Consider the following 19,480-nt stretch of genomic DNA (forward strand, 5'->3'; position numbering starts at 1 on the left):
AACACAGTGTCGAGTTGTTCCGTGGTATTTCTTTTTTCAAGCATCACTGGAAGGAATGTGAACAGGAGAAGAGTTTGGAGCAGAAAAGTATTATATCAGATGATAGACGACATTAAGATATATGGATCATTTGCGGAGACTAAGAGGAAGGCTGAAAAAAGGAAAGATTGGAGAATGCTGGGTTTGCAATGAAACACCTGTCCTTTGGACAAAAAACTATGAATTAAAATGAATGTAACGTCTAGTGCTAAATTCTTATGAACCATAAATTCTTTATCCTTTTTATTTCGTTAATTTATTAAATCAGATTACTTAAAACATATACCCCTGTTTTACCCATCTAGCATCACTCTCTTTAGTAAAGAGCAAATACAAAAAACAGAACAATTTGTTTGTAGTTACCGGGGAGCTGTAGAGCATTTGCCTGCTGGTGTCATGCTTGGGCATGGGTTCAGTTTCCACTTGGGCTGGGCTGATTACCTGGTTGGGTCGTTTCCGAGAGGTTTTCCCCGATCGTAAGGCGAATGTCAGGTAATCTATGGCAAATCCTCGGCCTCATCTCGCCAAATACCATCCCACTATCACCAATTCCATAGACGCTAAATAACCCAGTAGTTGATACAGCGATGTTAAATAATCAAGTAAAAACATTGTGACTTTACATCTGTAGATTAAATTATTTCTTTGATAAATTTGAGGTGTGAATACCTCACAAAAAGATGTAATTACTTGATTTTCCTGAGAATTTATTTTTAAGTAGAAGTGGTCTCCCAACATACACTATTTTCCGCCATTGTAAATCACACGTTATGTTATTGTTAGAAACTAAAGGTGAGACGAATCCTAAATTTTCTCCAATCTTAATCCTAAAATGTTCTGGAATCGCTTGAATTCTTCATATAAGAATAATAATAAGAAGAAAGAAGAGGAAAAAATCTTCTACTTTAAATTTAAAGTTTTTAATTGAAGCAAAATTTAAAATGTGTGTTTAATGAAGATGAAATTTAAGAACACAGTTTTCACAAAAAAATTTGTCTTATCCATAGATAGCATATTGAAATAGTGTAGCACTCAGGGCTGCCACAAGGTGATATTGGTGATTCAGGTACACCTACCATGGAAATTGCAACAATCACATTATTTTTAGTGAACACTTCTATTGGACGTCAATTGAGTTAAAACTAATATTTTCAAAGTTCTAACAGTTCGAAAGATTCAAAGAAAAAATGCGGTTCAATCGGAAACTCCCGAGTACAATCTATGTTCTAATTGTGACGCCAATTCATTCGTTATTAATATCAACCACAGATCACACACAGAATGGACTGGTATTTCACCAACACCTATCTTGATAGTGATTGTTCCATCAGCTTCAACAATTGAAACATTTATCTATTGTATTGTATTGTATTTATTAACATTCCATGATATTCGTACATTGCTTCACAGCTAGAATATGGAACAAGTCAAAAAACTTAGTACTACCATAAAGTCTTAATTTATAGTCACAGTCTAGTTGAAATATATACAGAAGAGGTTTACACTATAGTCTACTAGTGCAGCACAAAGTTTTAGTATCAATTTCATGAAGCGTTGTTGAATGTCATGAATTCACCTACAGAATAGAAGGCGTGAGAAATGAGGTACTTCTTTAATTTGGCCCTAAATAATTCTGATAGCACGATAAACTTGCCGATGGAGTATGAAAGTAACTTTTTGACTCATATTTATGCTATGAACTGTTGAATTAGTTACAAAGTTTTCAAGATTACATACGAAGAAGATTATTAATGAATGAAAATACTTACAAGCCATGGGCATTATTAGAACCAATGAAAGAAGCAAAGAAAATCTAAACGCCAAAAGAACAAGAAGTGGGAAATCTCTCACACCAAATCAGAAAACGACCACGATATAGAATGTTTGAAACTCTCTTTTGAATATAATTTTATGTATGTACTTCGTATGCTAATATCTTGTTTCACATAATATGAAAATAAAACGATACTTTACCGACATTCGCATCTTTCTCATTTCACTGGGATGCACCTGAGTTAATAAGGTACCGGTATTTACATGCTCCTCAGAGACAGTCAGTACAATTCTGAATGTGCAATGTTGTGCTACATTATACTTTCCTATATTAAGTCTCACATTATTTTATTTTAATTGATGATAATTTATTAATGTAATTAAAAATGCCTCATTCGAAAGACACTGAAGATGACACCACACCGATGTTGAAACGGGACCCATCTGTCATAAGGTACATAACCTTTTTAAAATTATAACACTTTTAATGTTTCAACTAAGAAAGTTTAAGTTAAAAACGCCTGCTTTGCCATTTTGGAACCTATTTCCCATTGAATTGCATTTTAATGTAAGATTTTTAGAACCTAAAAATAAGAAAGCTAGTTATTACTCAGTTCACCTAACTTGAATTTTGATTCTGGAAAGGTAATCAGTTCTTTCCATCATGCAGATAGTAGGTCTATAGTAAAATTACATACCGGTACTTTGTCTGAAAGAAACTTTATTCTTTGTGTTACAGATCTGCTAACTACAGTAGATTGACTCTCAAGAGTGGTGATGAGGCTTTACCACCGTCCTCTAGCAATTCTCCCAGCATATATAAATTTTACAAAGAAAAGCAAACCAACCTGTTGAAGGAACTGCGAGCTTGTCCTGGAGGAAGTATCTATCCTAATGTAGAACTGTCTTGTGCTAACTATGGTATGTAACACTGAACATTTGTACGTATATTACATTGCATATTACTTAATGGAGATAATGAACTCATAAGTGTACCATATGTGAACGATTTAGGAAACACTTAACGGCTCATGGGTTTGTAGTTTGACTTTGGTTCATTATTCACTCCCTTGCAATTAATTTTGTATTGCATAACATATATCATTGTCAAACACAACAGTACTTCCATCTAATTCGCAATGAAACTGGAACACAATTCTGATATTTACAGTCCATCTTAAATGATTTATTGAGGGGGATGTGAATGGCTAAAATTTTGTTAATTTTTCATTTCCGATTTTTGTTGCATATGAATTTTCAGAATTTTAGTTTAACATTAATTATGACTTAAAATTCCTCAATATTCATTTTCTTTAATTTTAACAGACGCTGTACATCAGAAAACTAATGATTTTTGCTAAAAATGTCTAAAAATTTGGTACATAATAACTTTGTAAACATCTGCGTTTCTGATTGGATGTAAGCTAAAATCCAGTTTTTATGAGTTCAGTGAATTATTTTCTATAGTTAGACTCAATGTTGTTCATTGGCAATTAATTAATTAATTCATTCATTCATTCATTTATTTATTCATTTATTATTCATTTATTTATTTTTCTATTTACTTATAAAAATGTATATCGAGAGACAATATTCCATTTACAGGGTTCTGTCAATTTTTTGTATCAGAAAACATGTAGTCTGAAAGAGGGGCAACAATTCGATCCTAGTTATATCATTGTTGTCTCATTGCTACTGCGTAAGTGGCAATGATGATTATTATTTAATGATTAAATTACATTTAGACATTCCGAGATTCGAACGCGGATCTCCAACAGGGATTGCCAATAGGACAGAAACTACACAGCAAATAAAAGAAAACAAGAAAATCCTGTAAATAACGAATTCCCAACAACTATATGGTAACTTACATTAACTTTGCATTCATTGGACATAGTTGCATATTTCTGTGTAGAAAGAACGTAACTTTCGCCTATTATCTTGCATAAATAAATTTCTTTCCATTATGAGAACATTCTTTTCTGCCCAATGACCGGTATTTTGGATTAGTGAAAAGGCTTCTGGCAAAACATGACAGGATTTATCTCCCAAAAGAAGTTTATGAAATAATAGAAAAATTAAGTTTCTCCTGAAAGTTATCTGTTACTATGGTGGACACTGACCTTATAATGAACTTCAAAGATTGATGGCCTCATCTTCATAAGAAGATAGTTAATTCTTCAGAAACTGAACATCTTCCAAGAGACAAGCGTACTTCATTTCAAATAAGTACTTTCAGATATTTTAGGTACACAAAAGAGTTCCCTGGAACTGTAACAACAGTACTGTTTATTGGGACTATTTTTAAGGACACATCCATTTTTTGAGGCACTGGTAAACATAATGTTACTTTGCCACAAACTAGGGCTTACAGGGATGAACTGAAACTAAATGATGCTAAAGTGAGTGACCTTAAGAAAAATCTTATAAAAAGGTAAAGGTATCCCCGTAACATGCCATGAAGGCACTTGGGGGGCATGGAGGTAGAGCCCCATGCTTTCCATGACCTCGGAACTAGAATGAGGTGGTGTGGTCGGCACCACGCTCTGACCGCCTTTTACCCCCGGGAAAGACCCGGTACTCAATTTTATAGGAGGCTGAGTGAACCTCGGGGCCGTTCTGAAAGTTTGGCAACGAGAAAAAATCCTGTCACCACCTGGGATCGAACCCCGGCCCTTTCAGTCCGTAGCCAGCTGCTCTACCAACTGAGCTACCAAGAAAATCTTATCTTATAGTAAGCCTATATTCCTGAAGAACAAAAATCATTTTGTACTGATATTTTGGAAAATAATTAATAAAAGTAGTGTGTTTTTTGTATGGATTCGTAACAAGCTGTTTTTTTACGGTGATGGGTTGTTAGCCCTTCGCCCAACCCCCAATCTGGAGGACCACCCCTTATCGGCTCTCCACGACTGTTTATTCAATATATTCTCAGCTACCCTCCATATCTGGAGGCATTCTCCTCTACAGGAGAATGGAGAAAGTTACACAACGCATAACTGAATGCATTGTATTCTTCACCTGACATAATTAGGAAGATTAAATCCCGACGTTTGAGATGGGCAGGGCATATAGCACGTATGGGCGAATCCAGAAATGTATATAGAGTTTTAGTTGGGAGGTCGAGACATAGATGGGAGGATAATATAAAAATGTATTTGAGGGAGGTGGGATATGATGATAGAGACTGGATTAATCTTGCACAGGATAGGGACCGATGGCGGGCTTATGTGAGGGTGGCAATGAACCTGCGGGTTCCTTAAAAGCCATTTGTAAGTAAGTAAGTGTGTTTTTTTGCGTTGAACTCTAATATAAACGTAAACTGTATTGAATTAATTTTCATGCACAATTTTTTTTCTATGTATAAAATTGAGGACATTCATGTTCAAATATGTAATTATCTCAAATAATTTTGTTTAGTAATTGACAGTTACAATGTAACAAAGTATCTTATGTAACAGTTCGTTTATTTATTTATTATTTATAATCTGAAATTTAATTAAACTACAATATAAGATAAACATTTTGTCTGATATTTTGTGTTAAGTTTAGAAACAATGTAACTCCTGAACTTTTGGGCTTAAATTTAACACATTATATACTATATTTTGTATTTGCATTATATGTTAAATAATCTGTTTAACAGTTCCTTTAAATATGCAAAAATTCCACTGAAGTAGCTACCTGCATATTTTCATAAATTAGTTTTTTGTCATTTGTGAAAAATTTATGTTTGTGGAGTTACGTTGTTTCTAAAATTGCATTGAGGGTTTATTTTGAAATTCTGTTGGATAAAGATGAGCTCATGGAATATACTGGTACTGATATACATGTTGCATAACCTACAAATAGGTAATTATATTTATTTCTTATAGTTTGTATTATAGACTTAATTTCTATTTTCAATTTAAATGTACTGGTAAGTTCCTGTTTCATTCTCCATCAGTGATTTTAAAATACTTATATCTTTCCATGGAAATCAGCTTGTGGGAAAAGACGACATCCCTTCAGACCTTCAACTCGCATTGTTGGGGGTGTAGAATCTGCTCCTGGAGATTGGCCCTTTTTGGCTGCACTGTTAGGAGGTCCAGAAGAAGTTTTCTATTGTGCAGGAGTTCTAATCGCTGATCAGTGGGTCCTAACTGCGTCACACTGTGTTGGCAAGTATGTAGGTCTATACGTTTTCTTCATGAGAACATTCAATTTAATTTTGAGATCAATGAATATAATGTTCTGTGGTAACATCAAAAGATGAAATTTTAAAATAGAACCAAGTGAAAATAATGAATTTATCCAAATAAGTATCTATAATAGATTGAATTCTGTGATTTATATTCTCAATTCAAACATGATAAGAGCATAAATTGCTTTCAGTCAATCAAGTCAGACAAATCCAGACGGCTGGACAATTCAACTGGGCATTACCAGACGTCATGCACATTCTTACTTCGGACAAAAGATGAAAGTGAAACGTGTTGTACCCCATCCTATGTACAACATGGGCGTTGCTCATGACAATGATGTAGCCCTCTTTCAGGTAAGTGAAATACAGTGCGTTCGTAGGTCACCCAGACCGTTCTGTAGAATACACTGCTTGACATGTAGCCTATTATACGTCATTCTAATATAAAACTAGTAACCAGATATTTTTAGAAGTGGGTGCAATACAAAGCTCTCATAAGACTTTCTATGGACTGTAGACTGGTGACCTGACCTAAGGTTCTAGTCTTATTCCAGTCCAGCTGAGCTACGAACATACTGTAGAATAATATATTTATAAAACATCAGTGGATAGACAGAATTGTTGACTTCAGAAGATGTCTGAGATTTAAAAAATCCTACATTTATTATGTATGCACATACATTGTTAGTATATGTATTAACACTATTTATTTTATTTATTTATCTAATGTTGCTTTATATCTTCGTCTATTTCTGCCCTGTGTTAACTTATTATTGATATTTATTATTATTTATGTATGTACTCGTATTCATTCTTTCAGTCATTCATTCATTCATTTTTTTAATTAGTGACACAAATACCATTTTGTAAAACATTCACAAGTGCACACAATTTATATTAGGTCTACATGTACATATTAGATAGGGGAGGATACAAAAAACAAAAAGCTGTCTTTGCAAATATTCATAAGTGAGAACTTTCCTGTTGTTCTATATGTTTCTGTGATGACAAATTTCCAACTTGAGTTAAAATTCTGCATTCATACCTACTTGTATCTTCGATATATTTTGATAAAAATATTTGGAATTTCCTCCAGAGCACCTGTTACTGTGGTAATTACAACAACTTTCACTTTAAGCCACATTTTTTTTTTTATTCGCAAATTGTATAACATGTGTTAATTTTGTATGAATTTTTCTTCTGAAGGTTGTTTGCAAATGGAGAGTGATATCAGTCAAAAAGCCATTATTTGTTTCTATGTTAATACTACGTTATCATCATTATCATCATCATTACAGTGAGGGTGTGGTGATGGTCATACTTGTTAATGGAATTCATATTTTGATTGTAACCGCAGAACTCCACTTTTTTCAGCTGAAATCTCGTGTAACATTCCATGAGCATCTACTTCCTGTATGCCTACCACCGCCCAACCATGAGCTTGTCCCAGGAACTGTTTGCACTGTGATTGGATGGGGTAAAAGGGAAGACAAAGATGGTGAGTGTCCAAGAACTGTTCAATAACTGATCCTGACCATATGTATGAGAGGAATGAGATGGAATATTAAAACATATATCGTAGATGAGAATCATTACTTATGATGAAGAATGATCTTCTTATTTCCAATCATGGGTTGAAAATATTGTCAAAGTTTCGAATTACTTACAAATTCTATAATGGGGATCATGTTACCCAAGACTTGAAGAGTTGCACTTATTTCCAGCAGGCAATCACGTTGCAGGTCGGCTACATTTAAATGTGTGCGCCTTGTGATTCACTGATGATGACGTTATGCATTTCCTAAGGCTCGATAAATACTTAATATAATCACCCGCCATTTTGGCTCTTTCGTTGGCGTTAGCAGAAAGCACACGAGGACGTTATTTGCCACTCAATTATTTGCTCAATTACAGTGCATTTGGTATATTATCGCAGGAACTACGACATAATAATGTTTAACAGTGCGGCAAACAGATTCGTCGTCTGAGAGCTCGGCAACGAAAAGACAAAAATAGCGAATGATACCGGTACTACCTACCTAGACTTTATAGAACCTTCATTCTTAAGGCGTAAGCAAAGAGGAGGAGACACGCTGGAAATAACAGTGATACGACTATAGTTGCCTGCTCTGTTGATCCGTGGTACATGCAACAGTAAAATGTACTGCAAGTAAGAGTCTTATCATTATTACAAAGTTCTGAAATAACCTACAAAGTCGTTGAAACTCTTAGAAAGCGCGGGACTGCTTATCGGAAGAATACAAAAGGCCAACAGGTTGAAGGACATTTAGATCTACTGTTAGTCTGTTCACCACCCGAAATGCAGTCTACATCTGTATCTTTGGATTAACATCATCGAGTACAATCTACATTAAAAGGGACTGAAACACAATAGTAATATGCGTTACAAGAGCGGTATGTTGATGTTTTCATGTTCGAGGAAAAGATTGAAAAAGCGAAACGTAGTTGAGCTTTTTTAATTTCCGAGAACATGAAAACAAACATACCGCTCGTGTATCGTACATTATTTTGTGCGAAGATCGTTTATTACATACCTGAAAGAGGAATTTCTAATTAGTTGCAATGAAATCTCCATCTTGGTTTCTGTTCAATGACGGCAACTTTTAAAAACTAAAATATCTATCTTCAACATTGTTGCTATAAAATGTTTTCTGTGTTTACTATATTCCAGCAGGCCGTGATATACGTCTGTCTTTTTTTTTCGCCCAGCCTATAAATGCGAACTTAAAACAAACGGTAAGGTTATGTAATGATTTATTTTTCATTTTAATATTTTAACAATATTATTTATATAACATATTGCAGTAATAACATCGGCATCTGGAATCTTGTTGATTTTTTCACGGCTTCCTTAATGTTACTTGCATTACAAATGCAGTAACTTTTGTGGTGTTGTAGAGTTTACTTAATTTTTGCAAATATTTAAAAACAATAATTAACAGTGCAATTTAGGTAAAATTGCAGTGGTAAGTTTCCAATTTATAATTATTACTATGTTAAACGTCTCTAAAAATAATATGTTAAAAGCCTAAAGCAGTAAAATGAATATGGTGCTTAAGCAGTAAGAAGAGGGAAATTGTTATGTGTGTTACATTGGGAATACTGAATGTAGTATTTCACACTTACCGCGTATTGGTTTTGTGCGGAAAGCAAGCAAATACGCACGATCTCGCACAAAAATGCATTTTTCATTTTCAGTTGATAAATCTAATGTAAATGAGAGGAAATTAACTTCAGTAAGAATTACCACGTGCTCCTGGATGCAGTAGATCTCCAGATACAACTTCAGTAAGACAAGGGTCATTCCATGTCAGTTCAATCAGGGCAGCAATTGTTATGGTATTTGATCTTGAGTTTTATGTGTACTCATATAGAAATCTGGCAAAATCTTAAGGCTATTTAGTTGTTGCTTTTACAAGCTACAGCCTGTGCTCACTCAGTAATTGAATGCAGAATGGAACAAGAGTAGACACGAAAGATGAAAGATGAAAACTAGACCCTTTATTTTTGCTTCATTTTGTTCATTCAGTATTCATTGGAGATCTTGACAGTACGATTTCTTTGAAATCACTATAGTGTATTTATTGAAATTTATTTACAAAAATATGTAATTTATTTGAAAAATTAGGAAATGTTTAGTGTTATAAAAACAATTTGCTGTATCTTCAAAATTATTGATATTATTTTACGGTTAGCATTTTACACCAGCCTTTTTGGGGAAAAATGTGTTTTGGAGAAATGAGAGATTCTTGAGCAAAAAAATCATTTCGATAAAATCTATAAATTAAACATCTGTAAAATCTCATTTTCAAATTTCCTCTCAAAAACAAAGTAAATTAATATAGTGGCACCTAGTTTTAATGGTGTGGTATCTCATTTAGACCTGAACAAAGGAATTACAATTGTGTGGAACTCAGTATAATTGAACATTGTGATCTATATTAAAGGTTTTTTATTAATTTGTTCTACAGAATAATATCTGTAATATTGACAATTAATATTTGAGGAGAAAAATTCGCTCCGGTGCCAGGGATCGAACTCTGGTCTCTTGGTTCTGCGTACCAGGCTCTCTGACCACTGAGCTACGCCGAATTCAATCCACAGCACTGGACCGAACCTTCCTCCTTCAGTGTTTCCCTTTGTGGCCGGACTCCAAGTTAGGCATATACGTTGACATTGCCATTATATGGGGCGCACTCAACTGAGTGACTGTTTGGCCGGGATTCTGCAGTTAAGTGCACAGTAATCTGTGCATATTTCTGTAAGACAAATTAATAAAAAATAGATTTCTATACAGATTACTGTGCACTTAACTGTGGAATCCCGGCCAAACAGTCACTCAGTTGAGTGCGTCCCCTGTATAATGGTAGTTGCCTTGGACATAAAAAAACGTCAACGTATATGCCTAACTTGGCATCCGGCCACAAAGGGAAACACTGAAGGAGGAAGGTTCGGTCCGGTGCTGTGGATTGAATTCGGCATAGCTCAGTGGTCAGAGCGCTTGGTACGTAGAACCAAGTGACCCGAGTTCGATCCCCAGCACCGGAGCGAATTTTTCTCCTCAAATATTAATTGTGATCTGTGTTTCTGTATCATTTGAAGAAGCTCAAAATTGCTTGGTGTTAAAGTGAATGAAACATTTCAAGTGACAGACTATACAGAATTGAGGTAATATAACTGTGCTGATTTTAACAGCTTATTCCTTGTATAGAGTACAACGAAATATTCTAATACCATATTAGCCCCAAATAGATACTTTTCTCAGAAAAAAATAATTCTCTCTTAAATGTTAACACTGTTTTACTTAAAAAGTATGCTACTTTCCATACAGTTCTGATTTTTACTCATATCATTATAAAAATTGATAAGGAATGATTTATTCCTCTGCAGTTCTGATGGTGATGTGCTACTGAAATTTCTAAAATCCCAAATTTTTGAGCTAGAGAGTTGAAATTTATGCTGAATATGCATATCAATATCACAATTACACATTGTAAATTTTAGGGTGACCAGATTAACATCTGTAAAAAAGAGGACACAAAGCTTCAAAAAAAAAGGACATTGTTCGAAAAAAGAGGACAGAAATATGTACTTAGATTTAAGCTTAGACCTATATTATACTTTAAATTACATCGATGTCTATTTTATTACAAAATATTTACAGTATGGTACAGATTTAGACTTAGGCCTATATCACACTTAAAAGTATGTTAAAATCTATTTTATTACAAAATAATTATAAAAAGAACTTAATAATAATGATTTTACAGTTAGGTACATATGAAAGTCAAGGGAACTATAATTATTAAACACAAAAAATATCTTTTTAGCTTTACATTCGCACCTCGATCTCTCGATTTACTAGCTACCTGTGAATAACGACCATAACAAGAGGGAGCAAAGAGAGTTATTGTGATCGTTGGCAAAGAATATATTCCGTCGATACTGCTGTCACCTACAGGCAAATTACTTGAAAAAGGCGTCAAAACAGATAATTTCAAAATATCAGCCATACAAGTTACGAAAAGGAGGACATTTCTTGATTTTTAAAAATCCACCCGGACCCTGGACAAAGGCCTAAAAAGGAGGACATGTCCGGACAAAAGAGGACGTCTGGTCACCCTAGTAAATTTCAAATTAGAACTTATTTATTTTTTTTTTTATTATTAATTAATGAGCAATTACCCAGTTCCGGTAACTCCTTATTTAAATTAGCCAATGGAAACTCTTCTCACTGCAGCACGTACCCCCCTCCACTTACGTTATGACGTGTTTTCTTATACTGTGTCATTGCACCAGTCACCACCACGCTACCGACCAGGCAACATTACTTCTTTTTACTACTCCAACACCAAAGATCTCGTAAGTGGTTTATCGTCACTTCAATTTTCTTTCTGTTTCTATACAGGTCCCTTCACTAAAACTTATTATTGATTTTTGCAGATTTTACAATGTGCTGCCACGTCGTGATGACTGATGCAAAACAATATTTTAATTTGTTATTCTTTTAACTGTCTGTGTCCCAATTTTAAGCTGCATATTTGTTTTGCAGACTTCAATTTTTAAACAAATTTTGATCTATAAGCTGCATACATGTTTCTGCAGGCTTTAACTCCAAATACTTTTATGTATTAATTTTGAGACCTCATGAAGGTTTAACTGTCATATATATATATATTCGACTGTTCATAAGTCAAATTTTATTTGTTTTTCTTATCATTGTAATTTTTTTATATTCTCACGTCATGTACCTTAATATATTTCGATGTTACTTGTCCACCTACGTCTTTATATGAAAAGCTTAATATCACGCAAGTCTGACCTAAGATGCTATTATAATAGCGAAAGCGCTAGTCAAAGATACGTTCATGTAACCTAATGTAATATTTTGTATTTTGAATAGACAGTTATTGAAGGACCTTTGATATTTATTTCTTTATTTTGTTTTGTTTTTTTTTTTTTCGATTCCTTAGTAAAAATCCTGTTCCTAAAAAGAAAAAAATCTAATCCAATTTTTCTTAAAGGTAACACTGCATAATTGTGCAATGGAGCATTAGTAATGCCCACTCTAATGTGTTCATTTGTAAAACAAAATATAATTTCTTCAGTGTTCAAACGTTAATAACAAAAAATAATACTGTTTTACATATCATTCTCTAGCAATGAAACTATGCTGAATACAGCCAATCAAATGCCCCATTTCACAACAAAGATATTAATGAAAAAGCATGCCAAGTTTTATCACTCTAGCTTTAACCACCGAGAAATAAAATGAATACTTGTTGAAAACGTAGCAAATTTCTTTCATGAGATACCAGTAATTAAATGTAGAGTTTTGTTTGCACATAATTCGTGCATTAACAGAACTTCTACAAAATTATATAAAGGTATACTTATAAATAAGATATTGAGATAAAAGTTTCATGAAAATACTCCTCATAAAACCGTACATTTTTAGCGCGAAAATAAAAAAATTACAAAATTTGTCAAAATTCGACTAGTTTCCATAGCCGTAAATAAAATGGACGGTTTTCTTGCAAATGAACACGTATCATTATTTCCTCCATTAGAAAATCTGGCAACTCTACTTAGTAACTGAGAAACGGGACATGCTATTCAGACCGAGTGCATGTGTGGTGTATACTCATAGGCGAGCTGGCCATGTGCTATTGCCAAACTATGCAGGCTTTCAGCCTAATTTTCTAATAAACCATGCACGTAATTACAAAATGCATAATAGGTTTATTTTAATGTATTCTGCACAGTTATATCACTTCCACCGGAAAACTTATGCAGGAGAAAAGGATACTATCACTTCCGAACATAAGAAGAGGTAAGAAGGTAGCAGATGAAACAAAAAAAATGGTAACTGACTTTTATAGCCAATTAATTTAGAGTATAGAATATTGCCAAGTATGAAGGACACCCATTACTTAGTATCTGCTATTTATGATCTAATGAATGATAAACTTGTTTCTTGTGATGTTGGGACCACTATTAACATGTGCTACCTATAACAATATTAATTAAAAATTGTTGTATTAACAAAGTATCAAGCTCATAATCAGGAGTGTCGATCAATACTGATATCTCTTGAGTATCGACAGTATCAAGGTATAGTAAGTATCAGGATCCCATCTCTAAGTATTATTATTATTATTATTATTATTATTATTATTATTATTATTATTAGGCCATCAGCGTAGCTCAGTCGGTTAAGGCGCTTGCCTGCCCATCCGGGAATTGCGCTTGGGAGCAGTTTGATTTCCACTTGAGTTGATTACCTGGTTGGGTTTTTCCGAGGTTTTTCCAACCATAAGGCAAATGTCGGGTAACAAATGGCGAATCTTTGGTCTCATCTCGCCAAATATCATCTCGCTATCACCAATCCTATCAATGCTAAATAACCTCGTAGTTGATAAAGCGTCGTTAAATAACCAAGTAAAAAAATATTATTATTATTATTATTATTATTATTATTATTATTATTATTATTATTATTATTATTAGGCCACTGGCTTAGCTCAGTCGGCTAAGGTGCTTGCCTGCCAATCTAGAGTTGCACTTGGGTGCGGGTTCAATTTCCACTTGGGTTGATTATCTGGTTGAGTTTTTCCGATGTTTTCCCCAACAATGAGGCAAATGTCAGGTAATCTATGGCGAATCTTCGGTCTCATCTCGCTATCACCAATCCCATCGACCCTAAATAACTTCGTACTTAATACAGCGTCATTAAAAAACCAAGTAAAAAGATTATTATTATTATTATTATTATTATTATTATTATTATTATTATTATTATTATTAATGTTATTGCTAATATTATTATCATTAAATATTGTAAATATTTTAGCAGGTTACCTGCTGAAAATATGTGTCCTACTTCATATTACATTTCACTCTATCTGCACAAATGAATTTCCAGTCTTTCACGCAAAAATAAATGATCATGTTATTTTAAATTTTTAAGTGTGATCTCTCCAGTGATGCCGAACTTAGTAAAGAAAATGCTTTTCCACAGCTTCCGAGTACGAACCAGCAGTGAATGAAGTCCAGGTGCCAGTACTAAATCGGGAATTATGTAATGTATGGCTTCAGCATCGGGACCTTAATGTAACAGAAGGCATGATCTGTGCTGGCTATCCTGAAGGAGGCAAAGATGCTTGTCAGGTAACTATACAATTATACTTGAACGAACTTCACTCAGTTTTACCAGGTTTTTGGACGATCGCACTTTTTATCGAAAATATCGTTATTGTTGATATGCAGTGCAAGTTGACTTTACCATATGATGTCTGGTTACTATGGAAGCACAAAAAACCGGTACTGGTATAATCATTACTTTCTGCATGGGAGTGTAGTAAGAAAAATCATATGAAATACAAATTTTTATTGCAATTCAAAGTAAAGTTAACAATTTGTGCAATTACTGAAGGCGACTGAAGCAAGGCTAAGCATTTTGATGTATAACTATGCCCATATTGTATACAGCATGGTAGGCTGCCATGATAATGATGTCGAAAAAAGTGTTACATATTAAAATTACTTATAACTTTTTAACAAATAAACATCTAGCAAAACGATTGGTGTATAACAGGCTTGCAGAGCTGGACGCTAATTGAATCGCTGATTGCAAAAACACCCTAAGTCACAAAATACAAATTCTCAGAAAACTCGAAGAAACATTATATCGGCTAAATGAATTGATATAAAAAGTTAAAAAAATTAACTGATTATAAAATGCATTGTTTTACATAATATCCCAAAAGTTTAAATTAAAAATGGAATTGCAAATGTAAAAAAAAAAAAAATTGTTATATGGACTTAGCTATTTTTGCAACCAGTTCTAAAAATACCGGTATTGGTAATAACTTCAATTAAATCATAGAAAATAGGTTGGTAAGCATTTCCATTGTATTAACACTACACTTTTTATGTTTTAATATTTTCCACATTATTTTATTATGTATTATATGAATTTTACTTGCAACTGAACATTCACAGAAACATCCTTTTCAGTTCAAAAACCTTAGGATACACACACTACATTCTATATCTTTTAACACACTGCACTACAGCTATTGACCATGCCAGCATTTCACTCCAGAAAAAGGAAGATGATTCATCATCAGGGACATGTTGAACACACTTTCTAATGTCTCCCAGTTTCTTTGCACATATTGGTACTCTTCCATCTGTGTAAGCTTCTTTTGTTGGTAGCTCTGGTTTTCACTTGGGGTCTATTTTCAAGGAGAAGCTGTGATTTTGACCATGAATGAATTCCTTAGCCACAACTCCTGGTGTTGACATGTTGTAACAAAAATGGTGGAATGATTATATGTTCTTTGGACCTTGTTGGCTCTTGGTACATCTCTTGTTGCAGTCTCCATAGAAAAGCAAGTTGCAATATATTCTTCTATTTTGGTCGTTCTTTGGGTGGTATCCTCTAATTTTGAGTAAAGTAATCGTTGTTTTCAATTTTACAGAGATTTATATTTTTTGAAAGAGATTATATACCCTAACAATTTGGTAATGGGGGTCGCATATAAAATTCTCGCCCAAAAGTGGGTCGCATCTTCAAAATGTTTGGGAGCCACTGCTACATGTTGATTATAAAAACAACCAGAATCCAGCACTTCAGTGGTTTTTACGCTCAATGCAATATTGATCCCTCTTTTTCACTGTATTATTGTCACTTCGGTTGTTTTTCTACTCAGACTGATGCATCTATATGCGAGGTAGCAACTATAGTGCATAATTCATTTTTGACCAAAATGTGACTTAGGATGTTTTTGCAATCAGCGATTCAACTGTGGCGTATGTCACTCATCCCTTCCTTTTACCCCACGCGTCATTGACTTGGTAGGGGAGCGGATTTGTATTCAGTGTCTGTGTTATGTGATTGCATACAAGTCACAGAGACGTCATTCAACACCGGTGGACTGTGGATGGGGAACCAACGCTTTCCCCATGCTTCCACCCTTCTCTCACCAGTTCTGCATCCCTGGTGTATAACTTTGTGAGATCTGGATCAATCCAGACATTTGACATATCGAAGAACCGAAAGAAATGAGTTTGACTAAATAAATGCAAGAAAAAAATTATCGGGGATAATTCTGGACCCTCATCCGTCTACATTGGCTCAAACAGTGGATCTAAGTACTGTACAACACGATAGGCAAGATGGTCAGCAGGAGATTGAACAGCCCGTGAACAACATTGCACTATTGATTTAAATAAGTAAAATATTGTAACAAATTACTCAATAATACACTCTCATCTAATGGGTTATTTTTAAAAACCTTTTGCATTCGCTCGAATAGCACTCCTGAAACTGCGGTCAGAAAACAGAGCTAGCGCCACTTGGCGACGAACCATTGAACTAGAGGAAATAACGTCACTTTCTATTCTTCCTGCTCTGCCTCAACTGACACTATTTTCGAAAAATGTCCATAAAATGAATTTCCTCATCCAATTTATTAGTAATAACTATAAGTGAAAGATAAACTACTATTTGTCTTTGTAATACTTGCATTAACAATCACAGTTCAGCCCCTAATCTTCAATGTGATCAATTCTCATATTAACAAGCTGACAAACCAGTGATACCAATAATCATGACAACTTTTATCATGAGGATGTTTTCGTTTGAAGCTTCCATTAAAAAATTTAGTTATGTTTTGATTTTTAGGACAATATACGAGGGGGGACTCAAAAATAACCGGAATGTTTTTTTTTTTTTTTTTTATTGAACTCTACATTCACAGTACTTTAGTCCTCTTCAAATTATTATCCATGTGCATTAATGCACTTGTCCCAATGCTTTTGCCACTGCTGAAAACAGTGCTGGAACTCTTGAGGCAGGATATTGTTCAAAGCCATTAGCTTGTTTTCTTCGACGTCATCCACATCACTGAAACACTTTCCTTTCAGACATTTCCTCATCTGTGAAAACAAAAAAAAAGTCCGACGGAGCCAGATCGGGTGAGTAGGGTGGATACAAGCACCATGTTGTTGTTTGTCAAAAACTGTCAGACCGTCAGAGCTGTGTGGACTGGAGCATTGTTGTGGTGAAGCAACTAGTTCCCATTTCTCCACATTTCGGGCCGTTTTCGTCGCACACACTCTCGTAATCTTCATAACACATCTAAATAGAAAAGTTGGTTCACTGTTTGTCCTGGCGGAATGAACTCTTTGTGGACAACGCCATTCACATCAAAAAAACAAATCAACATTGTTTTCACATTGGATCTCACTTGACGTGCTTTCTTGGGTCATAGTGAGTTTGGAGTTTTCCACTTGCTTGATGCTTGCTTTGATTCTGGATCGTACCTATAACACCAAGATTCATCCCCAGTCACAATTCTTTTAAGAAAATTTGGATCGTTCTGCATTTCACTCTTCAAGTCGTTGCAAACTCTCACGCAGTTTTCTCTTTGGTCATCTGTGAGCAAGTGAGGAACAAATTTTACAGACACCCGTCTCGTGTGCAAATCTTCGGTTAAAATTTGCTGGACTGTGCTCCATGACAGCTTCGTTTCCTCAGAAACTTCGTCAATGGTCTTTCGACGATCTTCATCAATTGCACATTCGATTTTGGCAATGTTTTCGTCATTTCTTTTTGTCGAAGTACGCCTGGTGCGTGGCATATCTTCAGTTGACATGTAGCTATATTTGAAATGGGAAAACCACATGTAAAACCACATGTAGACCTGTGATTTTCCCAAAGCATCATCACTAAAGGCTTGCCGAAGCATCCCAGTGGTCTCGGCTGCAATTTTCCCTAACAGAAAACAAAATTTCACACACACTCTTTGTTCGTTGTGGTCGGCCATCTCACTAATCGCCAAATGGTTGAAACAGGAACGCAAACACTTCACTCAGACTGACGCCAGCTCACTAACGGTCGCGGAAGACCCCAAACTAACACCACCTAACAGCACAACTCGTAACTACAAAGCATGCACGCGCAACAGTTCGGTTCCGATTACTTTTGGGTTCACCTCGTGTGTGTGTGTGTGTGTGTGTGTGTATGTGTGTGTGTGTGTGTGTGTGTGTGTGTGTGTGTGTGTGTGTGTGTGTGCGGGCGCGGGCGCAGGTGCGTGCGTGCGTCTCTTGCTTGTTATAAAATACAAAGCCAGCTTTTAAGAAACTCATATTTTTCAGTGTAAATATGGCTATGTAATTCATATTTTCGGTAGTCTTCATAAATTCAATAAAAAATTACGGTCGTCCAAGAAAATATTGTATAATATGCGTTTGCTAAGTGTGCAACAGCATTGAGCAAATAGAAAAACTGCCGCTTGACTCTGTTATCCAGCACTTACGACACTTGTACCATAAATAACAATTATACGATGTAGTATATCTATATGTGCTTGTGTGTGTGCGTGCGTGCGTGTGAATTATGACGGAATATGTAGGTCTGTAGCCCATTTCTTTTAGGGATCATCTCGACATTTACTTTAATAATAATAATAATAATAATAATAATAATAATAATAATAATAATAGGAGAAATGCGCACGAACATGCATAAAGTTTTGGGCTAACACCCCTTGCTGTATTCATTTAGTCTTTGTCCTCTGCGCATACAGAGAAGTGGTATCTTTCGCATTTCTTATTACACAGTTTGTACACACACCTTTCATTTGGTTCGTGTTAAAATGCTTCCATGCAGAGTTTATGATGAAAGCCATATATGGTGAGCCCCATGATTGCATTGCGCATTTCTTGGTTTGGGCTGCCCAGTCTCGGTTTGTCATGGCATCTGTCATGTAGAACTCCTGCCATATTTGTTCTCTTTTCTCGCCTTAGGAAAACAACGTGAAAAAACATGCAGGATGAATTGTCTCAATTTAGGATACAAAGTGCTAGGCAATTTGCTGTAAAGTGACACTAATAAAAATGTCTCAATCGACCCTGAGGGCGTACTTAATATAGGGAAGAGTGGGTATTCTAACT

At 34.9% G+C, this 19,480-nt stretch overlaps 1 protein-coding gene across 1 annotated transcript in view; it reads left to right on the plus strand.

Annotated features, from left to right (window-relative positions):
• LOC138715735 (uncharacterized) overlaps positions 1-19,480 on the plus strand; it is a 432,440-nt gene that overhangs the window by 407,595 nt on the left and 5,365 nt on the right. The window contains exons 13-17 of the mRNA XM_069848791.1: positions 2,552-2,733; positions 5,796-5,976; positions 6,196-6,349; positions 7,370-7,493; positions 14,538-14,686. Coding sequence (XP_069704892.1) covers positions 2,552-2,733; positions 5,796-5,976; positions 6,196-6,349; positions 7,370-7,493; positions 14,538-14,686 — 790 coding nt within the window. The remainder of the gene's footprint in view (positions 1-2,551; positions 2,734-5,795; positions 5,977-6,195; positions 6,350-7,369; positions 7,494-14,537; positions 14,687-19,480) is intronic.

This window comes from Periplaneta americana, chromosome 15 (genome assembly GCF_040183065.1).
Source record: "Periplaneta americana isolate PAMFEO1 chromosome 15, P.americana_PAMFEO1_priV1, whole genome shotgun sequence".
Taxonomy (NCBI): domain Eukaryota; kingdom Metazoa; phylum Arthropoda; class Insecta; order Blattodea; family Blattidae; genus Periplaneta; species Periplaneta americana.